At 41.3% G+C, this 27,840-nt stretch overlaps 4 protein-coding genes across 5 annotated transcripts; 3 read left to right on the top strand and 1 right to left on the bottom strand.

The window, feature by feature from the left end:
- The first annotated feature begins 36 nt into the window (after nt 1-36).
- LOC101783803 (nuclear pore complex protein NUP160) lies at nt 37-14,049 on the top strand. The gene is made up of 27 exons (XM_004951859.2): nt 37-346; nt 632-764; nt 858-1,122; nt 1,401-1,461; nt 1,824-1,975; nt 2,501-2,583; nt 3,262-3,366; nt 3,626-3,723; nt 4,399-4,519; nt 5,108-5,290; nt 5,392-5,584; nt 5,672-6,234; nt 6,786-6,948; nt 8,155-8,417; nt 8,528-8,715; nt 9,418-9,488; nt 9,569-9,912; nt 10,663-10,731; nt 10,828-11,137; nt 11,225-11,356; nt 11,464-11,569; nt 11,697-11,762; nt 11,838-11,976; nt 13,023-13,130; nt 13,225-13,368; nt 13,457-13,630; nt 13,728-14,049. Exons 1-27 carry the CDS (start codon nt 144-146, stop codon nt 13,797-13,799), a joined length of 4,509 nt encoding a protein of 1,502 aa, XP_004951916.1. The 5' UTR covers nt 37-143; the 3' UTR covers nt 13,800-14,049.
- Nucleotides 14,050-14,464: 415 nt separating this feature from the next.
- Nucleotides 14,465-22,198, top strand: LOC101783143. Of its 2 annotated transcripts, XM_004951857.3 has the most exons (20): nt 14,465-14,664; nt 14,812-15,023; nt 15,355-15,429; nt 15,524-15,639; nt 15,807-15,921; nt 16,014-16,142; nt 16,621-16,668; nt 16,971-17,167; nt 17,244-17,440; nt 17,522-17,808; nt 18,038-18,187; nt 18,284-18,724; nt 18,880-19,029; nt 19,361-19,433; nt 19,530-19,657; nt 20,484-20,684; nt 20,778-20,915; nt 20,996-21,121; nt 21,434-21,649; nt 21,786-22,198. In XM_004951857.3, the coding sequence occupies exons 2-20, from the start codon at nt 14,868-14,870 to the stop codon at nt 21,939-21,941; spliced, it is 3,099 nt and encodes a 1,032-aa protein (XP_004951914.1). In that variant the 5' UTR covers nt 14,465-14,664; nt 14,812-14,867; the 3' UTR covers nt 21,942-22,198. The 2 variants fall into 2 exon arrangements, with proteins under 2 accessions (XP_004951914.1, XP_004951915.1); XM_004951858.3 differs by lacking the exons at nt 14,465-14,664; nt 14,812-15,023; nt 15,355-15,429 and having other exon boundaries at nt 15,802-15,921; nt 21,786-22,180.
- Nucleotides 22,199-23,315: 1,117 nt separating this feature from the next.
- Nucleotides 23,316-24,355, top strand: LOC101767771 (auxin-induced protein X10A). Its single transcript, XM_004954660.2, has one exon. The coding sequence runs from the start codon at nt 23,683-23,685 to the stop codon at nt 24,109-24,111; it is 429 nt and encodes a 142-aa protein (XP_004954717.1). The 5' UTR covers nt 23,316-23,682; the 3' UTR covers nt 24,112-24,355.
- A 1,031-nt stretch (nt 24,356-25,386) lies between these two features.
- Nucleotides 25,387-26,219, bottom strand: LOC101782724 (auxin-induced protein X15). The gene has a single exon (XM_004951856.2). The coding sequence runs from the start codon at nt 26,077-26,079 to the stop codon at nt 25,702-25,704; it is 378 nt and encodes a 125-aa protein (XP_004951913.1). The 5' UTR covers nt 26,080-26,219; the 3' UTR covers nt 25,387-25,701.
- Between the last annotated feature and the right edge of the window lie 1,621 nt (nt 26,220-27,840).

Genomic DNA, 27,840 nt, shown 5'->3' with positions numbered 1-27,840 from the left:
GCCCAATTCGGCATCTCCCCAACTCTCCGTCTCTCCCTGCTCCCAACTCATCACGCTCCACCTCGCCGCCCAAAAAACCCACTCTCTCCAAAACCCTCTTTCCCGCGGCCGCCGCCGGCGACGACGGCGACGGCGAGGCAGCTATGGCCGCCCCCGCCACCCGAAGGATCGTTGGTGCTGAGGTCCCCATCCCCGGTTCTGACAAACTGCGGTGGATCGACCTCACCGTCCCCTCCTCCTCACCCGCGCCGGCGGGCTCCGCCGATCCCTTCGTCTGCGTGCCTCCGCGCGCCGCCTCGGGATGCCATATCATCCCTTTGGGAGATTCTCAGTGTTACCTCTCGTGGTATGTGTGGCTTCTCCTCACCTCTTCGAGCTGTATTGTTGTTCTGTTCGGATGAGTGCCGCATTTTGTTAGCTCAACATCCCGCAGATTAGATTTAGCTTACAATAGTTTGCGCTTTCGGAGTTGGTTGTTATCATGGTCCTGTGAGATGAATCCTTGTACAACTAGAACTTAAGTGCACACTCGGTATTGCTGTGGTGCTTGCCAGTTGCCACGTTCAGAGAAACCCTAGGTTCATAGTAGGTGGTAATTTTCTGAAGGGAGCTTATGGATTCTGTCTTACAGGAGGATTCACGAGGAACACCTAAATGTGCTAGAGGTCATTGAACTTGGCGCTTCCAAGGAGTTCCCTAGCTCTGGACTGCGGTTGGTCTTCCAGGAGGCGCTATGTCCATTTGCCTTTTTATGTGAACGAGAGGTTGGCTCATTCCTGATATCTCATGCCAATTGTTATTTTCGGTAACTTTCCGGAACCTTAGGGACCAGACTAATCCCTTCCATGGTAATGCAGGGTCACAGGCGAGGGGAGCTTGTATATATGTTATATGCGCTTACTGTTTCTGGGGTTGCTATCTTGTGCCACTTACGCAGCCCATTTTCTTACGTATCTGGTTCAGTACTGCATCAGGATGATATAGTTGAGTTTAGTCTCCAAACTCATGCTCAGAGTGCAAAGGTTACAGCAGTAACAGCAAAGCCAGGATGTATAGTGATTGGTCGGCAAGATGGGTCCATCTGTTCTTACAGTCTTGGCAAGTTAGCTCCAAACTCACCAGGCATGTCCTCTAATGTCTACTCGCAGTAGCAAAATCACTGTTTCGGATTTATTGTGTTCTACTCCCTCCGTCCCAAATTGTAGGTTGTTTTAGCTTTTCTAGGTGCTTAGTTTTTGCTATGCACCTAGACATGGTGCATGTCTAGATGCATAATAATATCTATGAACCTAGAAAAGCCAAAACGACCTACAATTTGAAACAAAGGGAGTAGATGATTGGACTCGGAGCCTGCTGTAGCTCTCCCCAAGGTTTCTGACAGTTATTGTCTTCTACTGTAGGCTTCTTGAATGAGCTGCGAGATGATGCTGGGATTGGGCGTTTATGGACTCTCATGTCGAGGTACTACTTTGCTTATGAAACTCCACCAAGCAATGAAAACATGATTAATAGCTTAGCTACATGAGAATTGTTGCTAGAACATCCACTGTTTTCATGTTTGGCCTTTAGCCTTTGCCCCTGCTGTATCCTGTATAGCTCTTCTCAGAAACTTCCATAGTCTAGGAAGTAGGATCTGACTGTGCAATGTTCATATGCTAGTCCAACTCAATTTGCACTCCCATTTACTGTTGCAAGTAGCATTTTGTTATATGTGAATGGAGTTCCGTTTATTTTAAAGCTTCTTTAGTTGATCTACATTTCATATTACATATTTTTTTGTTTTTTTACCTTTTTGCATGCAATTTGTCTACATTATTTTGCAGAACCAGGACTGTGGGTCCTGTGCAGGATATAGTGGTAACTGTCGTAAATGAAAGGGACCTGTTATTTGTTCTTCATTTAGATGGACATTTGCGCATATGGGATAATCACACGAAACTTCTCAACTATAATGTTTGCTCAAATGATATTGAAGGTAATGCCTATGTTCTCTTTACTTGCTATCCTCTTGATCCTGTCCTTCTGAACTGGTGATAATTGTGTTATGGTTATTTTTAAACAATGTTGCTGTATTTACAATACATGCAATGCGTGCTGTGCAAGCCACAATCACAACCTTAAGTCCGTCCTGCTTCCAGTCTCATATCCAAGCTGCTGACACCCATGTCTATACTAGGTACTAGATAACTGATAACATTTTTGTGGTGGGCTGATGATAGCTTTATATTTGTAAATGGTTGTTTCAGTGAGCTCAGTGACATTGCTTTGAACGTGGAAAAGCAGTGGGCGCCAATTGTAACTAAAATGTGGGTTTCATTTGTTTGCAATAGTTCTAAGACTCAAGGGATGGGTATGGTTAAGCAATTTGAGATGCATAAAGATTTGTGATTTTCATGAATAAACAACTGTAGGTGTGCTTTGTCGATGCATCGCAATATAGGGATGTCCTCTGTGAAGTCTTCTGTTCGGCAAAATTGTTGACAATTTCTCTTTATGCCAGGCCATCCGTCCAGACTATGGGTTGGTGAGGCTGATGATGATCAAGAAATGATATCTTTGGCAGTTCTGCATCAGAACACTGTGGTATGCCTAGAATGTTATCTCAGCAGTTATTTACTTGCTCATTCGCCATTCACAAATCTACATGTATGCAACATGAGAACAAAACCTACGGTTGTAGATGTTACTAGGTAACTCCACTGTTTGGAAATGGTAACAGAATGCTCTATTCTAGGTTTATTGTGAATCAGAAGTGTATTCAATACACATACAATGCTCAAAGACTAAACTTGCAAGCTGTGCCTTGCCAGTGTTTTCTTACTTGATTGGACTAGCGTCATTGGTTAACCACATGATCTTAATGTATTGAGAGTAAAGAAAACTTTTTTAACCTTATTGAGCAAGAGGAGCTGGGCAGATTGGTGATGGCAGTTGTGGACTTAATTTTGGGCTTGCCCTGGTTGGTATATAGTATTAACAGGTGACATAATTACTGTGAAACATTGTGGCCCCCTCAGTTTATAAGATGGTGATATTTACTAGCTCTGGATCATATAACCTTGACCTGGTGATTATCTTATATTTAAATGTTGGATCTGTTGATCTATGCTTTACTTGTGCTCATATTTGTCAATTCATGAAATCTATTTTCTCTATAGTGGGTTCCATTGTACAGTGACATAATGTGACAAGAACTGTTATTTTTTTTCCCATCATTATTGCTGGAAGTAGCTGACTGGTTAGCATTGTGTCTTTTTGAAGGTTCAAGATTGTGATCATGTTGCATTGTATGGCTTCAGTTTTTCTACTGGGGAAAAGTTCCCATTCTCTCCTGAACCTTCAATTTCTACTGTACCTTTGCTGGAGGTAAAGCGCAACTGTGGGGGTGATATATGGTTTAGTTTTATTTAGTTTATCGGCATCGACATCAACAAACTTTATTTTTTGTAAGATCTCCATCTACTTAACTAATTGGAAATGAATCAACCAATCATAGTTATTCTGTGGAGTTTCAATATTTCATATTTTTATGCATGCTTATAGAAAACAACATTGATGCATCATCATTCCTTACACGTTAAAAACATATTCCCTCATTAGCTAATATTCCAACCTCCTTACTCAGGGGAAGCTTGTCGACTTGAAAATAGGCAAGGACAAGCTTTGGATACTTAAAGAATTTGGATCAATGCTGTATGAAATATTGCAGTATGACACCAAAGCGTAAGTCCGTTGTACCTCATTGTTGTCACCATGTTCCATTGCAATCCTTCAACCACTGGTAGACTTGTAATTTGTTTCATAACATCTGTCGCACCATGAAACATGAACTAAGCATCTCTTATTTTAATGACCTCAATCAGTATATAAGTACATATCATCAACTGTACAAAAGGTGCCCTGAAAAAACTGTACAAAAGGTCAGCTAACTAACATATATTAGTACAGAAATACGTGGCAGTCTTTGATTTGTGTTTTCTACCTTTCTTTGTATTACATACATTATCAACTTTCTGAACAGAAATTTGTAAACGCACGCAATACCATATTATACCTCCATAAATTCTTGGGAATATTCAGATGTGCACATGTATAAACATTGGCTTAATCTGTGGTGAATTGTTCACCACTCATCAAGCCCATATATCAGTTTATCATATTAACCAGTTAATTTCTTAACCACTTTCACTTGCTTGTTGGCTTTTTTATCCCAGTTTATTGCATCATGATATAGTTGGATTTGTCACCTTTTATCTTCTACCTCCGTGCTTTTCTCAAAATTCTATACAGTATTTGATTTCCTTTTCTTATGTAAATTCTGGACACAGTGATTAAATTATTATATCAAGTAATGCTAATTGATTGGCCAAATTTTATTTGCAATGCAAAATGTTGCAGTGAGAAAATTTGCTCTTATGTGCTACAAGAAGACGCTATCAGTGAGCAATTGTTTCAAAGTTCAGACAATGCATTGGATGATTTGGTCTGGACAGCTGATTCAGTGTTCTCCTCCTTGAAGGTAGCTGTAATTTCCTTATGATTTTGTTCATAGTTCTAATTTCATCTGGAACACACAGATATGTTTCTCTGATGATTTTATCATTTATTATAATGAATTATGTTCAACTTGAATCATGGGCTTGCTACTTTGCATTGCTGTTAGGTTTTTGTTATCGTCTCTGGTAAACTGAGTGATCTACTGATGGATGTTTAATTCTAATACACTTGATCACTGAAACTCCAGAGATTCTTAGGCAGTATAATTATTCTCAAGTGTCATGCATTTCTCTTTATAATTACATATTCATTGCAATTTCCGTTTTTTAATTTAGGGTTGTCAGTTGTCACCAATTTGATCCCTCCACTTTGCCCATTGGCTCATTTTGATCTTATAAGTCTCAAAATGGTTAGTTTAATCAGCAAATTTAGAATCTTTCTTTTCAAGTGAAATGTCATTGTTCAGATGATAGTTTCTATATGGTTGAAGAATATGTTGTGTAGATTTCAGAACTCTTCCATGCATTTTAGCTCCACCTGTTTTTTGGTGTGTGTTCTGTGACTGGAGTTCAATGTCCTTTAGCTATCTATACATCTTTGGTATCTGTAGGAACAGGCTTTCACTTTTATTTCATCTATGTTTCTGCGGAGGCTACTTCAACCAGGAGTAAACCACTGTTCTGCTCTTCGTGAAACCTTATTAGAGCACAAAAGGTTTCTGTCAGATTCTGAGTTCCAGTCACTTACAGCTAATGGACTACGAAAAGAGATATTATCCATTATAGAACAAGAGGTAATCTTCCTTTTTTATCTTGTCGCTTCTTTTGTACTTTTAAGACTTCTAATGTCTAGTTCGTCTTTATAGCTGAATTTCCAGATTTATTTTGGTTTTAGGTAAGTTCACAGACAGCGAGTGCTACAGCCTATCACTGGAAAAAATTCTGTGCACGATATCTCCACAATTGGTGCTGGAATAATAGGCCATATGGGTTGCTTCTTGATACTAACAAAGAAGTGTTTGGTTTGATAAGAAAGGGTTCATTTTCCCTGTTCCGTTGTTTGGAGGGTGTGGAGATGCTTATTTATGGTTTGATTCTGTCCTAGTAATTTGCAATAAATTTTCATCTTAGCAGTTGAGAGTAATTAAGTAATGCTAACTAGCCTAACATTTCAGGTTCATCCGATGAACTGCGCAATATTGATGACCTAGGGATGAACTTAATGGATGCTGACATTGAACTTCTCAATGAAGTCCTTAGGTGCATGGGCCATATACACCATCTGCTGGGGAGATCTTCCACTGCAATATATTACGAGTCCCTAATCAGTTCTGTTATATCATCTGATGAAATTGCTTCGCAAATAGTAAAGATTCTAGAGACTGGTTTTAGTCCTCAATCATCCTCATCCCTCGTTACATTACTTGGAACGGATGCTTATGTAGAAAGAAGGCAGGCGGCTCACAAAAGTCAAAGGAAGTTTTCTGTTGATATGTTACTATCTTTTCATAAGTTGCGATCAAGATCCGCATCCTGGTCCGTGGTATTCGATGTGATCGAGAAGTTTATGAAGTGTTTGAACACAAACATCAACGTACAAGACTATGAATCAAAGAGAGTTTGTAATGTAAATTCTGTGTTATTAGTTCAAGCTACTTCACAGGTTGCAAGGACGATGTTTGAGTCTGCTTTTGATCTATTTCTGTTCCTCAGTTATCTGGTTGGTGTTGGTGGGCAGGTATGCTATACCTTTTTGACATTTGATATTTCTGTCTGCCGTGTACCATAACTTAAACTTTGCTTCCTCTACCAAGTACTCACATTATTGCTGCATTTTTAGCCTGCATGAGCATGCTTGCCTCCTTGTCTCAACTGTAACTTGCAATAGCTGGTCAGAACTCTCAAGAACTTACACAAATACTGGGATTGTTGGATTGCCTTTTGTGATATTGCAACTGGAAAGTTAAATAGCAATGAATATTGTGTGGTGCTTATGCACATAACATATGGCTAACTACCAACCATTGTTATGGTCTAACAGTCATGTTGGTGAATATTTGGTATTTATATGTCCTTTCAGAATGACCTCATTGTAGTGGCCTTAGGCCTGTGGGCTAAAAAAGTTAATTCCACGTGCAAATATTAAGTGACAATGTCTTTCTTTAATCTTTTGACCTTTTCTTATGGGGTGTAAAATTGTAAATTAATGAGTCTTCATCTTCATTGATACAGTTGTTCTTCAATCGTATATATTATTTTTTCATTTGATAATAATAATTTCTGAATCAGGTCTCCTTGTTGCAAAGTGATGTTGCCAGAATAAAACTGAAGTTGTTCCCAATGATTCAAGACATATTGGGACAATGGATTGTTCTCCACTTTGTAGGAATCTCACCAACATCACCACCAACCATTGAAGATTTTAGCTATCAACTTTCTTCTCTTCAGCTTGGTAATGATTGCCTAAAATATCTAATGTTTTTCTTACCTATGGTGTTGATATGCATATTTTGAATGGGCACCCTACCACTTCCTTTAGTGTCTTATTGTGCTCTGTTTTATGATGCTATTACGAGTCCACACCAGAGGACATTAGATCTGTCATTTTGATGTTTTGTAATGGCAATATGGCATGCATAACAGCATAAGGTTTTTGGCAATTGTATTCTAGGGACACTTTTGTGTGATCACATCTAGTATGTTTCATAGGACAATCAACAATGCACACCCTGGCTTCTTGTGATGTTTTGAATCTACATTAACTAACTGTACAAGCTCCTTCAAGACCTCTAAACTGGTTTATGTATGCTTCCTGTGCAAGATTCCAAAGAATGTGTTGTTAACTTCGCATTCACTACTTTTTATTCATTTTATTGATTGCATTAAACATAATGTCTTCTTTGTCCAACTGCAAAAATGTTGAGAACAAGGCTATTGTGGTGCCTTGCATCTGATTGTAAAGGACAGAGTCTAGCTCAATTTTTCATTCAGAGCAAAGAGCCTAAATTTTAGTAGCTTATTGGCAATTGACTGTCATTCCTCAGCTTGCCCCAATTTACTGTTCTGGGCAAACTACATATATGTGCTGTTTTCTCACCCTCCCAAGACTGAGCTATGATTTCTTTGTTTCTGAGGGATAGCCAAATTTGCGCTCCACTAGCAATCTAGCAAACAAATCATGCAGGAATTTGTGGTCCTGCATTTGTAACTGATGACAGATTAGTGCTCTACAATAGCTTACATACAAATTTAAATGGGGAAGTGAATGTGATGCTATATTTATGTACATGTTCTGGCAACTGTTGTCAAAGAAATTTGGATAACTAATATCCCGTGTATCAAAATTTAATGTGTTTTAGCTTCAATAACAATTAAGTTGAATATTTTGCATCAAGAAATTGTGAGATATCTTGAAGCGTAAAGTCATAAACCATGTGGATAGGTGTCTAAGAAATTAGATGTGGAATTTCTATATCTGTTGTGTCAGCCTGTACACTGCACCTCCCCATTTTATTAAATTTCTGATAGCTGATTGTGCTCTGCAAGTAGATACAAGTTGCTTATAACTCTCAATTTGTATTCTTTTATATAAATCCTTGAAGCTTGCTTGCGCATGCTGTTCTAAAAAAAATGTCTATTGTTACTTGTTTTTTTACAGGTAAAGTAGATGAGCTGTCTTTGCACAGAAAGCTTGGCTGCTCTGATTTTACATTGGCTTGTTTACTTGATTTTCCAATATCTCCTCGAGTCGGTGTTATGTCACATTGTTTTCCTAGTCCAGTGGAAGTAATCAATCTCGTAAGGAGTTTTAGTAGTTTGATTATGGGTGGAGGAAATTTTGATTGTGTACAGACTTTCTTGGGTTCCACAATTAATCTATCAGCAGTTCTCATCCGCCATGGTCAATATGAAGCTGCTCAGGTACAATATTTGTTTGTGGTCTAAAAATTCATTAGAAGCATACTTTGGTTTTATGTGATGTTTCTTTATTTATACAATATAAGATAAGCTCTCATATTCCTCTCTTATAGAATCTGCTGGGAATTCTGGAAACATACTTGAACAATGAGAAAGTATCCCGTACTGGTCAGGACGCAGATACTGCATGTTCAGCATATCTTCATCTTAATGGATTTTGCCTTCTGATGCTTGCACATGATGAAGCAAATACAGTTTTGAGAGAATCCAAGGTTCATGATGCTATCCGATGCTTTTTCAGGTACTACCTTTTCACTATGTGAACTTGTGCATTGAGCCTTATTGATTACCAAACAGCAAATTTCTGGAAACCATCTTTATTGGTTGGGGGCAGCAATAATTTAATTTTCTTATTGTGATCCTGTACAAACAATATATTACATAAACATATATGTTACTGAGCTATTGAAAATAATATGATTGCATTAGTCTCACTGGCTGTTATTGGTTAGTGTGCTTTGAAAAGGAAGGGGATTGCATGTTGCTTTAGAAACGACAAGTAACTAAGCTTGCTTGCTATCATCAGGTAAGGGATTGTCAAGCAAGCAATTAAATGATTTAAGTTAACATTTCTTCTGGTATGGGTCACTTCATTCAATTTTAGTTATCTAGTTCCCTGGGTTCTGTGAAACTACTAGTTCAGAACTGAGGCAGCACCACCTATTAGTTTCTGCTATCAGATCAAAGGTATTTCACTGTTAAACCCACCTTAAAATAAAAAAACCGCAGGCATGTTTTAGTTTACTTTTTGGAGGGTTGGGGTACAAATGGGACTAAAAAACGATGGAGTCCTGAAAGGATCGGAAATCTAAATAAAACACTTGGGATGCAAATACCTGTCTCATTGGCTGGTTCTTTTTTATATTGCTAATCTCTTTTGTAATGATGGGCTACTGGTTGGCTCTTTCTCTGGTGTTAACTTGACAATTACTTTGGAAAACAGAGCTGCATCCGGCCATGAAGCTTCAAAGGCTCTGCAGAAGTTTTCTTTGGAAACAGGGTTTCAAGTTTCAGGTGACATAATTCTCCTACTTTTGCTTGTTGTATCTATACTCCATTTAATTTATACTCTTAACTGTTTAGCTTTTCTTCAGGGGAATGCAGATCTATTTCTTTGTGGAGACTTCATTACTATGAGTGGGCAATGCAAATTTTTGAGCAGCACTCCATGAGCGAGGGGGCGTGCCAGTTTGCTCTTGCTGCTCTTGAACAAGTTGACAACATTGTTGATTTAGATAATGGAACTGAAGCCGAGAGCCTTCCGGAGACTGCAGCAATGATTAAAGGACGACTATGGGCTAATGTATTCAAGTACAGCTTGGATTTGAAAAACTTTCAAGATGCATACTGCGCAATAATCTCAAACCCAGATGATGATAGCAAATATATCTGTTTGAGGCGTTTCATCATAGTTCTTTGTGAGCTTGGGGAGACAAAGGTTTGGCATATCAAGTTGCTCATTTGCCCTTATTCTTCACCACATGAAATGGATAATCTACCATTTTTTTCGGCAATGTCAATGTACATCTTTAGTGTTTTAGGGTGGACTGTAGTACTAGTACCTATGCAGCAATTGGGTCCTAGGTTGGTGGGTGATTTACAAAGTGTTATAGCTAGTGGCCATGATGCATGTTTACATGCCATACATAGGTACTATAGGACTTGTAGCTTCATGGTTGGCATGATCTAGCACACTTGATTGTGTTCTACATTTTTGGTATTCTTATACTGGGGGTTGTATTGTGGGGAATGTTGTCCAACAGGGTTTGTTCTAAATTTTGTTAAAAAAAGTTATTATTGTGCCATTTTCTGTGTTAGCTACTCAATTGTTTTCCGTTTTATGCAAGGTATTGTTAACGGATGAAGCTGGCTCCTTTAACTACTCCTAAAATCATATGACTTGGATGCTTTTTGTTGTGTTTGAGCATTTTTTCTGTCTTTATTTATTTTATCGTATGCAAGACATGTTGACCAATCTAGCAGGCTTTCCTCTAAACCTTATGAGCTAAAAATCTTTAATTGTATGCAATACATGTTGGCAGGATTTCCTCTGGCGTCATTAACTAAAAATCATAAAAATAAAATGTTGTCTTTGTTTGTGTTATCCAGTTGCCTTCCTTTTCATTTAATGCAAGGGATGTTCGCTGCTAGATTGGAGCTTAAAATTGTCTCTTGTCTGTGGAAATAGGTTCTTTGCAACGGAGAGATTCCATTCACTGGTTTGGTAGAGAAAGTGGAGCAAGAGCTCTTCTGGAAGGTTCTCTCCCTCCCTATCCCACAACCTTTATCAGAATAGCCCAATCTTTGTGCCTATTGCTTCCTGCCATTTCATTCTTATTTTTGGGTTTCACAGGCTGAGCGCTCAGATCTATCTTCTAGGCCGAATCTCTACAAGGTTCTTTATTCATTTGAAGCATACAGGAACAATTGGAGGAAGGCAGCTGGATACATGTACAGGTACTTCGTTAGATTGAATAGAGAGGGTAATGCAGGTGGCAGCTGCCAACTTCCTCACGTGTTGCAAGAGAGGTTGCATGCTTTATCTGCTGCTATCAACGCATTGCAGCTTGTTGATCCCTCGTTTGCATGGCTTGATTCTGTTTGTGAAGCTGATGATCAAATTTCTCCAAGTAAAAGGCCTCGGAATCTTTTGATGGAGAATTGTATGTTTTGTCAGACTTTTTAACTGCTGTTTGATATGTGGCACTGCACAGCAAGCACTTGATTTAACTTTTATTCTCCGTTTGCAGTGGCTTTTGGCACAGATTCTGAGCTTTCTCGATTGCAATTTTGTGTTGACATTGAAATCCTTGAAAAGGAATACACATTAACGAAAGCACAGTTTATGCTCAGCACTGTGAAATCAACATTCAATTTTTCAGGCATGTCCAAAACTATTCATAGGTCTTTATTACTAGAATTTATAAGGGTCCATGTCTTAAACAATCTTTAAGAATTAACACTGAAATCTGTTTCTTTGTGACTACAGAAAGCCAATCTATTGAGTCCCTGATGGATATTCTTATAAACGAGAAATTGTATGACCTGGCCTTCACAATCGTGCTCAAATTTTGGAAGGACTCTGGAATGAAAAGGTGGCTCGGATTTTCTTATTCGTTCTTTTTAACCGTAGTCTTGTATTAATGGCTTGTTTGCCATGCCCTAGTTTTGTGTCTCTGCATCAATCTGACTGTAGCTTTTGTCTCAATTGTTCGGTTGTAGGGAATTGGAGCGTGTCTTTTCAGCTATTGCGCAACAGTGCTGCCCAAACAGATCAGATAAATCAGGGTATGTTGGGTATGTTATTGTACTAACTAGTAATACTTTTAATTACTGACGTGAGATATTGTAACCTAATTACAGGAGAAATTTGACTGACAGTAAACAACTGCTAGTGCTGCCTTCTTCTGAGGATGATGCATGGGATGGCAACATTAAGAGTATTGCTGTGACCCAACAGCTGCAGGGAAACTGCCACTGGGACACCCTTGAACTATTTATGGTATGTGACTTTCCTGTTTCTCCTCTGTTGTGTGTTTGCATCATCAGTGCTTATTTGAATGGCCTCCTTTTATTACATTTGTTTAAGTTCGGAATATCCAATATACTTTGTTGAACTATATTTACTGTTGACCTATTTGAGAAAGTCAGTCAGCAGCGGCAAAACATATGAAAATATTGTTTTTTTTTCTGGTACGGGTGCTTTAGGAATAGTAGACTATAACTTTTTGTGTCCTGCAACTATTTGGTGTTTGTATGAACGGTCTTTCTGTTCTGATTAGTCGATGGTTACTACTTCATGAGTAGCGGAATAGACTTATTAGGTGCAGGGCTGTTTGCAGCTGAGGCCCTGTTTGGATCCACCCAACTAAAGTTTAGCTAGCTAAGTTTAGGAGCTTTCTTTTAGCTAGCTAAAGTTTAGCTAGGGGTGTTTGGATCCTCTAGCTAAATGGTAGTCGAAAAGTTATTTGTCTATCCTATCCCTCACTCCCACTTTAAATACTTTTCCCGAGGAAGGTGGAGGGGCAGTTTGGTCTTTTATCACTTTAGCTGGGTTTAGCTGGGTTCAACTAGCTAAAGGAATCTTTAGCCAGCTAAAATTTAGCTGGGTCCTGTTTGGATCCATAGCAGCTAAATTTAGCCAGCTAAAGTTTAGCTGGTGGATCCAAACAGGGCCTGAGTCTGGGGGCTGGCTGGCAGAGGCTCCAACAACTGGCCACTATTTGTAGCTTATGCCGCACCATGATTAGAGTTTGAATTTGAAGCTCTGAATTTCTACTGACATTGAAGTATGTTAACCTTGAAACTAGATTAAGCCATATTCTGAGAGTGTCTCCAAACTAGAGAAAGTCAACTTAAGAATCATGTCTTTTCTACATCTAAATGTATGAAGTGTTTGATATTTTCTCTACATTCCTAACAATAGCGCATACATGTTTGATATGCCAGTCTGAAAATCTAGCTGGTCTCCATGAATTGCACAAATAGTAGTTATGTGTCAATACTTTTTTTTATACTGGTGTGTCAATACTTTTATTCCTTTTGCAGAAGAAATACAATGATCTGCATCCTAGGTTGCCTGTCGTTGTTGCTGAGACGCTTCTTTATACTGATCCCGAGATTGAGCTACCTCTTTGGTTGGTTCAGATGTTCAAGGTGACCTTCTGATAAATAGCATCTACTAGCTCTGTTGTTCAATTACACAGTTGGTTGCTGATCGACGGGTTTGGCTGCTGCACTTTGTGTTCAGACTAACAAGGCAGGGAACAGGATATGGGGCATGTCTGGGAAAGAGGCAGATCCTGCTGCCTTATTCAGACTCTACATAAACTATGGCCGGCATGCAGAAGCAACCAACTTGCTGGTGGAGTACCTGGAGTTGTTCGCGTCATCGGTAATGGACCGACCAGACTGAAATACCCCAATGCACGATCTCATCGAATACAACCTTAACATATAAACCCCCTGGAAACCATTTGCAGAGGCCAGCGGACGTCCTCCACCGCAAAAAGATGTCAGCAGCTTGGTTTCCGTACACCGCCGTCGAGAGGCTGTGGTGCCATCTTGGGGAGATGCAGCGCGCCGGCCACAGCGTGGATCAGTGCGACCGGCTCAAGAAGCTGCTGCACGGAGCCCTGATGAGCCATCTGCAGCAGGTTAGTAGTAGTGCTTACTGCCACTTCCGAATGCAAAACAGCGTTCAGCCTTGCGTGTTGATGCTGACTGTGTTCTTGTTGCTCCACGATTTTGCAGGTCGTGGTTGACTCGGAGGACGTGCTGTCGTCAGTTGGAGGTGGTCAGGGAATGGAGGGCCAGAGCAACTGAGATCGTGTTGGTGTTGGTCCGTGATGTAGAGAATAGAGAACGTTATGTCACGGCTGAATCTTGTACGTAATTGTTTGTATGGTTCTGTTGTCTACGAGTGATCCATGTGTCTTGGGAAGACAAATGCTTGTGCTGAGACTTCAACATGGAAGTTCCCATAACGTGTTCGAGTTCCACATGTATGTAGATGGAGTGACACCATTGTAGTACGTCGGATATGGCTGTCTAATATTCATTCCGTTTTAAAATATTCGACGTCTAGAAGGAGCTAAGATAATTAAAAATAAACTAAATTTACTTATATTTTAAAATATAATATATTTAAAAATAAACTAGCAGGGGATGAGTCAATGAGATTGCGCCAGTTGGAGCCTGCTCGATCTGTAAGTTCTCCTGCTCAATGACATTTTGCTAGAGCCGGCACGAGTTTGGAAAAAGAAAAAGGGTGAATGCTGGAAGCAGGCGGTAGCATGAGGCCAAGAAGTCATGTAACGTGTGGCCATGTGCGAAGGCGGTGGGCCGGTGACCAGTGGCCACCTCTTGGCTGACAGGTGGGACCGTTTCCCGCACACCCTTCACATGTCACATGTGGCAAACGAGCGCGCGAGCCCCGGAGCCGGCCGGCCGTTGTGTCGCATTGCTTCCCCCGACGTCCCGACCCCACCCAATTCAATTCGATTCCCCCTGCCCCGAACCGAGCCCGAGGTGCGTGCGCGCGCGTCGCCCCCCACCTCTTCCCCTCCTCGCCGCTCTCCCCTTCCGCCGCCGTGGGGAGGCAGGCAGGTCGGAAGAGGCGGAGGAGATCGGCGGCGCCGACGCCACCCGCCGTCCAGCCTCATCATCCCTCCCCGCGAACTAGGCGCAGGTAATCCCCTCTTCTCTCCACGGCCCCGGCTGTGCCTGATCCGATTCCGTTCAGCCGATCAGGTGGTGGTGCCAGTTCGATTCGGCTTGTCCGCTGCGGTGCGGGGTCGCTAACACATTTTGCGCGCCTCCAACGGGCACGCTGCAGGCTGAGGCAGGGAGGCGGCGGCGGGAGGTTTTCCGGCGAGCGGAGGGTGGTCGGGGATGGGGCTCAACGGCGCGGTGTCGGGGATGGTGTCGAGGAAGGTGCTTCCGGCGTGCGGTGGGCTCTGCTACCTCTGCCCTTCGCTGCGCCCCCGCTCCAGACAGCCCGTCAAGCGCTACAAGAAGATCATCGCCGACATATTCCCCTCATCACAGGTTGGCAAAATTCTTACGCACGTCTGCTTAGGTTAGTTCCATGGTTCTGTTCGCTCGCCATCAACTGCATTCCCTGGTGCTGGTGGCACACAAGGCTGGCTTTGTTTCGCCTTGCGTAGAAATAGAAGCAGTGCGGCATTACCAGTTATGAGCTGCCTAGAGCCCCGGTTTGGCTACTATGTCTCCATCATTGGAATCCCTTGATCATTCACTAGCTCTCCACAATAGGGAGATGGTAATGGAGTGATAACCTCTGTTGGATTCCTCACATAACATGGGGTTGTGGTTGATTATATCCGATAACATGACTTAATTTCATCATGTGCTGCAGGAAGACGAACCGAATGAAAGGAGGATCGGGAAACTGTGCGAGTATGTTGCTAGAAACCCCCAGCGTGTGCCAAAGGTGGGGTGTTGTTCCACCTTAAGTGTCCTACAGGTTGCACACAATTCATTGCTTCCAGTTGACTTGCTTTCACTTGCGTACTGTGTCTGTGCAGATCACAGATTACTTGGAGCAAAGGTGTTACAAAGAGTTAAGAAGTGAGCATTATGGCTATGCAAAAGTAGTTGTGCTAATATACCGCAGGCTATTGGTCTCTTGTAAAGAACAGATGTGAGTCTTGATTTTTCACATTCAGTTTACAATGCGTCAGATCTATCTCATCCTAAACAAGAACAGCTTGATGTTTGGCTTTCAAAATAGAATATAACTTCTATATTTGCATGTTGCAAGTTCATTTCAAATGGTTGTAAATCTGAAAGTTAATTTTATCAGTGCAGACCGTTACTTGCAAGTAGCTTATTAAGCATCATACAAACACTTTTGGATCAATCAAGGCAGGATGACATGCGCATCATTGGCTGTGAAGCCTTATTTGATTTTGTTGTCACTCAGGTATCCAATTTATGTAGTGAGCAATGGATGCCTTTCTATATTCATGGACTATTTCCATCTTTATCAGTTGCTGAATTCTGAGTTGGTTCCAGGTGGATGGTACGTATCAGTTCAATTTGGAAGAACTTGTTCCAAGACTCTGCAAACTTTCTCAAGTAGTAAGGGAGGATGAGAAGGCTAACGCACTCCGTGCAGCTGCCTTGCAATCTCTTTGTGCTATGGTAACTTACCTTCACAGTAGCTTTAGCGGCAATTTATTTATGTTTTTTGTTCTCAATTTGGCAAAACTGCTTGCAGTGTTAAAGTATAGCCCAATCAAACTTATTATGATGATTCTCATCACAATTAGGTGTGCTTCTTGAAGCACTATTTAGAGCCGTTAGCTTGGCAACTATTCATGGGTATGTAGTATACAGCTGCAGTTCCATATTATTACGGTTCTGCTAAAACTGGCTAAGAAGCTCAATAAGAAATTTGTAGCAGTTTATCATCATAGATATTGCGATCCTGCAATGTGTTTGCCATCAATAGCAGCGTGGCCATGTTGAGTAATTTTGTGTATATTTCCAAGATCGCTCAATTTTTTGTCTTATTTTGCATTCTTATTACAATAAATATAGGTGTTAATCCAAAGCACTGGAAACTACAGACCAAATATGATCTAGTGCTCACATATTGTTTATTTTATATGTTGAACAGGTCTGGTTTATGGGTGAGCTTTCTCATATTTCGTCAGAGTTTGATGATGTAAGCATCTTCCAGTAGTTCTTGTATATTCTGTCCTCGAAACATCAGACCGTCATTATTTTCTCAATGTTAGATGTTTGCTCATGTATGGCGCAGAATAGCAGTGTACAACCTAGAAAAGAGGTTGCTTTATTGCTCAAGTGTTTTCACAGATGCAATACAATTCCTATTCCACCTATAATACTATTTTTGCTTCTATATTTTTTTACTGAATGCTATTTGTTTTGCCTGTGAGAGAATTTTTTTGTGGAAATATATTGTGCTATTAAATTATTATCCTTGATCTTCACTGCAATTTTCAGGTTGTCCAAGTAGTATTGGAAAGCTATGAGCCCCAGAAGGTGCAAAATGACAATAGAGCCACTGAAAATCCAGGTGGTCATTGGGTGGAGGAAATCCTTAAAATAGAGGGTCATGCCGCTTCAACTCCATTTACCATCTCTACTATACCTTCTTGGAAGAGCATAGTTAGTGATAATGGAGGAATTCATCTGCCAATGTAAGATAATCTTCTTTGAACTTCAATTAGTTATTTCCTCTTGTTGTGCAGTTCTTATTTGACTCCTGTCTTGTAGGGAAGATGCCAAAGATCCTAGTTTTTGGTCAAGAATCTGTGTGCATAACATGGCCACGCTGTCCAGGGAGGCAACCACATTCCGCCGTGTTATGGATTCCCTATTTCGGCACTTCGATAATACTAATTCATGGTCATCCACGAATGGACTTGCACTTTGTGTTCTATTGGACATGCAAATGTTCATGGAAAACTCAGGTGCTCTATTCATATTTCATTAAACACAACTGAAAGTAGACCTTTGACAATTGGCATTGACATGATAACTGGCTTTTGCAGGGCAACACATTAATTTGATGATATCAATACTAGTAAAGCATCTTGAACACAAGGCCATACTGAAGCAACCTGAGATGCAACTCAGCATTGTGGAAGTGATATCTGCTCTCGCAGAACAATCAAGAGCTCAAGCTTCAGCAGCAACCATTGGTGCCATAAGTGATCTTGTGAGGCATATGAAAAAGACGCTGCATGTTGCTCTTGGCAGCAAAGATTTGGAGGTTGTAAAGTGGAATGACAAACTCCGGAAGGCTTTTGATGAATGCATAGTCCAGCTGTCAAAGAAGGTCAATTTCCCTCTAACTCAAACTTACAATGATGTGCCACTTGCTGCTCTTTAACTTTCATTCCCTTGCAAATTTGATGCCAATATAATGCCTCTTACTTCTTAGCTTGGTCTGCATAATATTATTATGGTTATCTTTACATGCAACCGTTCGTTCAAAAAAAATCTTTACATGCAGCCTACCCTTATAGTTCATAGGAACCCACAACTTAGCTTGTGTTGTTCATCAGGTAGGTGATGCTGGACCAGTTCTTGACATGATGTCGGTGATGCTAGAGAACATATCACGCACTCCTCTTGTTGCTATAGCAGCAACCTCTGCTGTTTATCGCACAGCTCAAATAATCGCTTCTATACCAAATTTGTCGTATAAGAACAAGGTATGCTGTTGGAGCACAGACAAACTTTGAATTCATTTTGGCAGCAATACTTAGTGTATTTTCTTTATAAAAACTTATTCTATGTCATCTTGTCAGGTATTTCCAGAAGCACTTTTTCATCAATTACTCTTGGCAATGGTTCACCCTGATCATGAAACCCGTGTTGCTGCACACCGCATATTTTCTGTTGTCATTGTCCCATCTTCTGTTTCTCCCTTTCCCAATTTGAAATCCCCAGATCAGCGTAGAAAACATGATGTTCAGAGGACACTCTCGAGGGCTGTATCTGTCTTCTCATCTTCAGCTGCTTTGTTTGATAAGTTGAGATGGGAGAAGAACTCCTTTAGAGAAAATGCACATGAAGGAAGCATGAACAGAATTTTGCATGGTATTGACAATAAAACTGCTGCTCCCAATGACTTCCAAGGCTCACGAAGCTTGAGGCACAGCCTCGAAGTTTCTTCAGCTTCTCGGAAATATTCTTCTACATCCTTAAAGGAAAGCCAAAACTCATTGACTGAGTCAACCAATGACACGGTATGTTCTGCAATGTGCAACCTGTTCATCTGTTCATTCCCCTCACAAGAAAAGTCCAACATTGAACCTCCTGCTCAACAATATACATGCTAGTAACGTTTGAGCAAAGCTTTGCTGCTGTTCACATTCTTTTATGAACTTTTCGATACTTTCAGGAATCAACTGTGTTAAGACTAAGCAGCCATCAGGCCACACTTCTGCTCTCATCTATTTGGGCTCAAGCGATTTCTCCAAAAAATACTCCTCAAAATTATGAAGCTATCGCTCATACTTATAGTTTGCTTCTATTATTTCTGGGATCAAAGGTACTTCTATTTATGAGCTGTCATCTGTTTAATGTGTATTCTTATCTGAGCGTGCAGAAAATGCTATTTTCCTGCCAACTGTTTTGTTTTTTATTTTTTGTAAAAAGGATGATTACGTATAGTATCATGCTCCACACTTGTCTTTGGTAGTATTTTTATTTTTTATTTCACTCTTGTCTTTGGTAGTAATCTAGTATTGTTTATAACGTTATTCTCCACACTGTTAATACCATTCTCATACCATTTATTGTTTAGTCATTTGGAATGGTCATCAGTCATCAGTCAGAACATTATTTCTCTTTGTTTCTTATTTTCCCCCTTTCTCTTCCAGGCATCTATTTTTGAGGCTCTTTCTCCCAGCTTTCAGATTGCATTTTCTTTACTGAGCTATTCACTTGGAACAGGTGAGGTTACCACTACTTATCGTTTGCTCAGCAGTTACCAAATGAGATATGAGTTTGGTTCTCTAATAATTACCTAACCATTTTATTCTTGTTTAGATTCATTGCCACCATCCTGCCGTCGATCCTTGTTTACTCTGGCTACATCCATGATTGTTTTTGCTTCAAGAACTTTCGATGTGGCACCTCTTTTGCCAATTTGTAAATCAATGCTCAATGATGGAACAGTATGTCTGATAAAATTCCACTCCTTCACCTCTTCAAGTGTTCTTGTTTTAGGTAGAGTCGAGTATATCGTGTGTGCCGCGTATGTTAATACATAATGCCATAATGGGGGTGAACATCCGTCTATGTGAGGTTGGACAGTGATGACTTGATGTAGAATGACCATGGGAAGGAGGGCGTTGATAGTGGGAAGAAAACTGCAGAGACTTAGAGACTGGTGTGACTCGGTTTATTCATGCTTTTGCTTGTTCAGATAAATGTGTTGTCCTTTAAATAGACTATGGTTCCTGAGAATTCAATGTAAAAGAGATCTTATTGACTGAAACTAATGGTTAAGGCCTTGTTTGGATACTAGTGGATTGAAGTGGAATGGGAGGGATTGGAGAGGAAATTAGTTCATTTTAGACTCAATCCCCTTCATTCCCTTCCAATCCTCCTCTATCCAAACAAGCCCTAAGGAGTTGAGGAATTACATGCTTATAGATAAGGCGCTAAATAGACTAATTTATCTGCTGGTGTGATGCTACATTAACACACATGACAAATACCATGGCACCTTTGCACATGACTAGCAGAATAATGCCCAAAAGTGAACATATTTTAATCAAAGGAACACAAATTTTATGGAGCATTTTTTTAGTTCATTCACCAATTGCTTTCCAGTTGCACCAACTATTTTTTCTGCAGATGAAAAGGATATAGTGAGTACATTATACATTAATGAGTTAGTTTTGTATTACTGTTCTTCAAGTCATTTTTGTTGCTTCCTGTGTTTCCTTTCCTACTATCGTATAAACTGCTAAGCTTTATGTATGGCAACTGTTGTAGATGGATCCATTCCTTCGTTTAGTACATGAGAACAAACTTCAGGTTGTGAAGGATTATCTAGAAGACCCATCAAAATCCTATGGCTCAACAGAGGACAATGAAAATGCCTTGAGGTCTATTTCAGCAGTAGAACTAACAGAGAGAAACTCTCGAGAATCCATGGTCTCTGCAATTGTGAATTCCATAGCATATATACCAGATGTAATTTTCTATCTATTCTATATAAGCATTCTTACATTGCCTGAACTGAATTCCATGCAATGTCTTGATGAGCTTTCCCTGCAAATTCTGCAGGCAGAGTTAGAAGATATAAGAAGTCAACTGCTAACTGACTTCTCTCCTGATGACATGTGTCCAACTAGTGCTCACTTTTTTGAATCACCTGGCAAAAATTCAGAGTCAAGGCCTGGTGATGACGCTGACTATCAAGAGGTATACACATATGACATATTACCTATATTTTTCTCACTCTTTCTTTTTTCCATTCTGAATTACGTGGAAAATTTGAGCAGGCCGAACTTATCGATGTGACAAATGACAACTATACATTTGCGGAAGTCTCTGCAACTAAACCAACTGCTACAGACATTCCTGCGATCACAACAAATCTTTTGAGTATTGATGAACTTCTAGAAACAGTATGTTTTTTCTCTTAATTCTTTGCTCGCTCCTCACTCTTTGTTTATTTAATTACTTGAGATGAACATGTTCATAGGATGCAATCTTATTCAGGTGTCCAGTGATCTAAAAGTTACATAGCTGAACTAGAACAAAGTATTTTTCAGTTTTGCTTTTAGCTTTGTTTACTCCAAAAAATACATTTCATTCTTTTACTAGTCAGGAGTACTTTGAATAGTGAGGAAGTTTCTCTTCAAAAAAAAAACAATAAAACCATTTGTCTGGCATGATCCCTGCGTTAATTTATACCACCATCTATGTGCGTATTACAGGTGGTCAATGACACATCATCTGAGACCCAAAGATGCTCAGCACCAGCGGCCCCAGACATCCCATTCCAGGAGATGACTAGCCACTGCGAGGCCCTTTCTATGGGAAAGCACCACAAGATGTCTGTCCTCATGAGCTTCAAGAACAACAAGCAAGCGCCCATCGTGCCAAACAATCAGATTAACCACGTCGAAGCAGGCCATACCTCTAACAACCAGGTGCCCAATCCGTGTGAATCAACTTGATCTCAAGCTTGCAATCACCTTTTACCGATGCATAATGATAAATCGGGGCAAAAAAAAACATGGGATGGGATGGGCGGGGTGAGGCTGACTGTTGACGTTTTGTTTTCAGAACACGAACCCGTTCCTGCAGCAGAGCCTGGATGGCTACCCGCAGAGCATGGCTGCCGGCGAGTTACAGGATGCTGCCGGCGTCCAGCAGCAGCATTTCCTGAGGCTGCCGGCGTCGAGCCCGTACGACAACTTCCTCAAGGCTGCTGGCTGCTGATTTTCGCATGCAGAAACCCCCTCCGTGTAACTGAAGGTATATGTAACAGTGTGGATGCTGAGTTTGCTGCTGATGGGTCACAGGCAAAAGTTGCCATTTTGCTGCTGTTTGGCTGTATCCGTGTGACTTCAGTAAAGGGAAAGCGAAAAAGGAAGCGCACCCAACCCACCGCGCTCATTGCCGTGTGCTGTGTATTTGTAAAAGAAACCTGCCATCGTCGAACTTATATACAATCTAAGGGGATACGAGGTGTTAAATTTTGACAGTGTCATGTCACGTTGGATGTTCGGATGCTAATTAGGAGAACTAAATATGAGCTAATTATAAAACTAATTGCAGAACCCTGTGCTAATTCGCGAGACGAATCTATTAAGCCTAATTAATCCATCATTAGCAAATGATTATTGTAGCATCACATTGTCAAATCATGGACTAATTAGGCTTAATAGATTCGTCTCGCGAATTACACTCAATCTGTGCAATTAGTTTTGTAATTAGCCTATATTTAATACTCCTAATTAGCATCCAAACATCCGATGTGACGGGTGTTAAACTTTAACACCTTATTGCCAAACAGGCCCTAAGCAAGAGTTTACATGCGGGAGTTTTTTTTAATCATATCACGCAAAATGGTCAGTGATGCAGGTTTTGTTTTCTTGATGGTTCGATCCAAAAACTCATTTGATTGAACTAATTTTGATCTCGATGCAAAGAAACCACTTGTGCGTCTATATGTCCAAATCCTTCTCTAGAGACCAATTCAGAGGTCAATCGACGGCACGAAACGCTCTCTCTACCAGACAAGGATCAGCTGATCTGGAAGGATCAAAGATTGGGAAACCATTCGGATTTTCCGTACACGTATCCCTAGTGCCATCCATACCCCTAGTGCTCTCTCTACAAGACGAGGGAGGTGGCCGGCCACGTACTCCTAGTGCCATCCGTACTCCGCGCGATCCTTGCGACCGTACCGTATCCCGGAAATTCCTTTCTCGTCCTCTTCTTCCGGCTTGTCATCGACGCTCTGTCACCTTCTATTCTTTTTATTTCTTTCTCTTTTTTTTCCGAAAGAAAGCTCTATCACCTCGCTGTATTCGATAGCTTTTATGCGTCGTTGTCGATAATCCTCGAGCGAGTACTCCCTTCTACTATTTCTACCATGCGCTCTCGCTCATCTTCTTATTGGGTACGTGTGGACCTCTGCGTTACCGTCACACATTGTATACTTAGACACTGACAACCATGCCCCACCGACCGCCGCAGCTAATGCTGGGCCCACCTGACATAGAGACATCCCGAACATGTCTTTTGGAGTGGCATTTTTCACAGTAATGTTTACTTCCGAATATTTTTTTTGAAATAAACCGAATAATTTATGCAGTACTGCGAATTTTGCAGACTCTGTTTAGTGGCTGCAAGGAGACAGCTAATAATCCAAGCAGGAGCTCAACCAACCGGCGGCCATGATATACGCATGCTGCCCAATGCAACCACAGTCCAAGGCTTCACATGCTTTGATCCCTCCCCTCTCCTCTCTTCTCCTCAGCTCTCAGTCTCACCCTCACCACCAAGAGAGAACACTTCGATTCTTGGAAGAGAAAGATCGATTCAGGAGTGTCGAGTCGATCGCAAAGAACTCGATCATCCGGGTGCTGAATCGCGCCATCTTGATCTCATCTCGGCATAGGAAGATTTCACCTCGATCGGAGGCATTAGATCTTGTTCTTGCTGGATACAACCGATGATGGCGATGAAGGGCTACTTCCGGGCGCCGAGGCTCCACGGGAGGAAGCAGCAGCAGGCGGCGGCGCAGCGGGGGGAGCTCTGCGGCGGGGAGAGCCTGAGCGCCGCGCTGCTCGAAGCCGGCGACGAGCTGGCGGCGGCGGTGGCGGTGCCGAAGGGTTACTTCGCTGTGTACGTGGGCGCGGAGGCGCGGCGGTTCGTGGTGCCGACGAGCTACCTCCGCCAGCCGGCGTTCCGGGACCTCATGGAGCGCGCCGCCGACGAGTTCGGCTTCGCGCAGGCCGGCGGCATCCGCATCCCGTGCCGCGAGGAGGACTTCCAGGCCACCGTCGCCGCGCTCGAGGCCGCTGTTGCGGCGCGCCGGCGCCGGCGGCCGGGCAGAGCTGGCATGGCGGCGGCCAAGTTGCCAAAGGCCTGGTCGTTGTAGCAATCTACCTAGCAGCCGGGCAGCCACGACATGCAGAATTATTGCAGTCTTGGAGATCATGAGGATCAAACTGACTTGATTAACTCAAATCAGTGAAAGCACCCCTGGTTTCTATTATGCTATGCTTCATTAGGCATTCAGTGGAGTAATGTTTGTTTTGTAAGGGCTCCAAAACTGACATGAAACAAGAAAAGGAATTTCAATAACTACCTCTATGTATTTCTCTGGTTAATGTGAAATTTTGGAGTCGTAATTTATGCCTTTTTTCCATCAATGTAGCCATGTAGGGGTGTTGTTGCATTCTTCAGAAATATCAACGACAATATAATTAATTGGATTAGGATCTGGGGATCATCTTAAGGCGATGTTCTGGAACTGTGCATGCACGCAAACATGTGGCTGCATGGATGATCTGAATTCTACTCAAATTCATCTTCCCCTGAAAAAAAATATATATTTTTCTTCTGAACTTGTGAGGTTTACTATCGATGAACACCCTACGACCTACAAAAGGGCATCTATTTAATCTTGCCACTCTAATGTAGTTGTAATTGTCCGCTCTCACTGACACCTGGCCCATTGGAAACACTCCCAACCTTGACTTCAGTTCAGGCTCTAGAAGAAGTAAGATAACCAACCTCACTCCAGATGCCACTTTCCCTGTATTTGGTTCTCTCGAATGTTGTCCAAATTTGATCAGAAAACAGAATGGCAAAAGATATGCTGTTCTTCCATTTTGCAACAAGATATATTCTTTGAGCTGGAAGCGCAGGGTTACTTGGTGACGACAACGATGCGTCCATCTGTCACGATACATGTGAAGAAGATTTCATGCTTTTTTGTGATCTAGTGCTCAAGCCATGTGTAACTGTACGGCATATTTCTTTTGATCTGGAACTCTCTTTAATAAGTCTCAGTAACATAGTCTATGATTAAAGAATGTGCTGTGGGATAGCATCCCCTTGTTTAGGGAAATGTGTAGCATATTTTGTTAACAGAGGGGATTAAGGTAATCAAGGAAGTACATGTGTCAAGAGGCAAGTTATAGTATCCAGAGGTACATCACTCTCTAAGTTAAGAGCATTGACTACCCTATAGGATTCTTGGTAGTCAGGACTGAACTTTTCTCTCCTTTTCTTTTTTGAACACTGCACTTAATTGAATATTTGGATACACGAAGAACTTAAGGACAGAATGACAGATGAGAGTTGCCACCTCATCATTGCTAATGTGTTTAGCATCAATTGTGTATAATTGAAAATACGGAAGTATTCATTGAGGTTCAAGTACATATTATACCATTCAAAATAGTGCGCAAGAACATTGTTCAACTTCTGAACAATTTAAAGCAAAGTTAAAGTACAGAGAACAAGGTGGAAAAAGAATTCTTAAAAGGAGACATTTACCCAATCTCCTTGGTGCAGATCCTCCATTTTAAAATCTTTACACAAAAAGAATGTGAATCAATTGTTTCATCCTCCCGTATAAAGCTGCAAATCCCATCAACTTGATGGACTCTTCCTCATCTCTTCTTCATGGAACGTCAAGAACCAAGAATGGAAAAATGGGACATGTTGAAAAAGAAATTCATCATCTGCACAAGATCCCAGGCTCTGAAGAACAGTAGCAAACTGCCTCCTCCTTCCTGCCCACCAGCCTCAGGATGCCCTCAAACACCTCCACATCACAGGGGATCCTCAGAGCCCCCTCATGCCGGAACCCGAACTCCTCCTCTGCTTCCTTCAGGAGCTCCTCAAATGCCCAGTGGCCCAGGTACTCCGTGGGGATCACAAACCTCTTCATCTCCTCGCCGACGCACACCGCGAAGAACCCCTTGGGAACACCATGGCTGCCGTTGCTCTTGCCGGCTTTTGGTGAGAGTGCAAGCCTCTTCCACTTCTTGAGAAGCTGCTGCAGCCTCACAATGTCTCTGATCTTGTTGCTGCTTGACCTGCCTTGCTCCCCCATTGTCAGTCTAGGTAGCTACCTATCTCTGCCTCTGGTTTCTGCTCCCCTTCCTGGGTGCAACTGACAATATATAGGAGGTTGGATCAGTGTCTAAGCAGGGCTTAGCGTGTTCATCGGGTTAGTTTGAATGTACTAATCAATGGCTTGATATGGTGCTTTGTTTAAGTCTGAGAGCACTACTTTTTTATGCTTCTGCTCTTGACATAATAAACTAAAGCAAAATGGTAACCATGAGCACCTGTGGCAGCAGCTGATGAGAGCATTCTGAGTTTCTGACTGCAATCCGGTTAAACATGTACAGTGTGACATTCTGAATCTGAAGCACTCAGCTGCTTTCAGAGGTGACATCATACTTCGTTAGTTTGGAATGTGCTTACATGGAAGAACATGGAAAATTTGGTTACATCAATACCATCGTGCGGAGTTCAGAAGTATTTCCTGAACAAAGGAAACAATAAGCTAATAGCCAGCCAGTTGAGTGTGAAATTGCTTAAAGATTCCCTGGATTTTATACACATACATTGTACTTATTTTCTAAAGAAAAAGTCGTTCTTTCCATGTCATGTCAAAAACCTGACTAACTTGTGAAGAATGCAAGTGCGATCCAACTGATGAAAGATTCCCCCACTCTGCTAATGATGAGCAAAGGGCCCAGATGTTAGCAATCAGCACCAACTCTACTCGCTTATCTGAACAACTACCATGCATGATTTGCTTCAACCTCATCATTGGTGCAAACCAATTGACAGTTCATGGATTGGAGAAGGACGCCTCTAGTCCTAACTTTAGGTAGCATCCCAAACTACCCCTGCAAGTTCTGGTGTTTGACTATGAAACGCAAGGTTCTCAGACAATTGTATATACACGGTTTCACATTGTTTATTCCTCAGTTTTCTTTCTGGTACTAATCATTCACAATGATACCTTTTTTCTGCTTAAGATCATTTACTAATCTCTGATATCCTTTCTTTATTGGGGGGTTATTGGGTCAATATCAGTGCTCAAACCTTGGTTATGCTTCATATCTCCCATGTCTGGTCAGTTCCTGAAAGCACAGTTCTTGCTACCTCCACTTGTGAATTGAATACGTTAATTCTGAGTTTCAGTTGTTGGGGAGAAAACGGAGGTGTGCTATAAGAACAATGACAATCCCTCCAACAGGCCCCGGAAATGAAATTTCAGGTGGGGATTCTCTCCCTCCGATTGACCCTCAAAAAAAAGAACAATGACAATCATGTTTCAGGCTGTAGTAAACTATCTCAAATCACTGCTACTTGCAGATTTAAGGTGCTTATCAAGCTCCGTTTTACTAACGATAAATGACGCAAAGCTAAAGTAAGCATTGGTTCCCCTAACAATAAAAGTAACCATAGGTACGACAAATTTCTTTTAGACAATCAGACCAGAAGATTCCTCTTTCAGTAGTGGACCAAGTCAGATTAGTACTATTTTCTTAATAAACCTCTGAAACTGATTACATGCATGTAGTATGGCTCTCCCTTGTAGCCCTGTCTACGTTCACCCAAGAGTTCCTCTTGGATACTGAACAGAACAGATCACCAACTGCTATATCAGAGGTTCATGCATCTTAAGTTTCTGAACTAGAGCAATGTTGGCTCACTCAGGAACACATCTTAAACAAAATAAAACACCATCAGGACTCAGAATGCATCTTAAAGAATGAGAAGGTGCCTGCGCCTAATGATTCAAGTTGTTGCATCAGAGTGCATAACTGAAGTAACTGTTGCTTCCTTCTTCCAC

The sequence above is a fragment of the Setaria italica genome, chromosome I (assembly GCF_000263155.2).
Source record: "Setaria italica strain Yugu1 chromosome I, Setaria_italica_v2.0, whole genome shotgun sequence".
Classification (NCBI taxonomy): Eukaryota; Viridiplantae; Streptophyta; class Magnoliopsida; order Poales; family Poaceae; genus Setaria; species Setaria italica.
The sequence above is the reverse complement of the archived record's forward strand: the minus strand, read 5'-3'. Positions and strand labels throughout refer to the sequence as shown.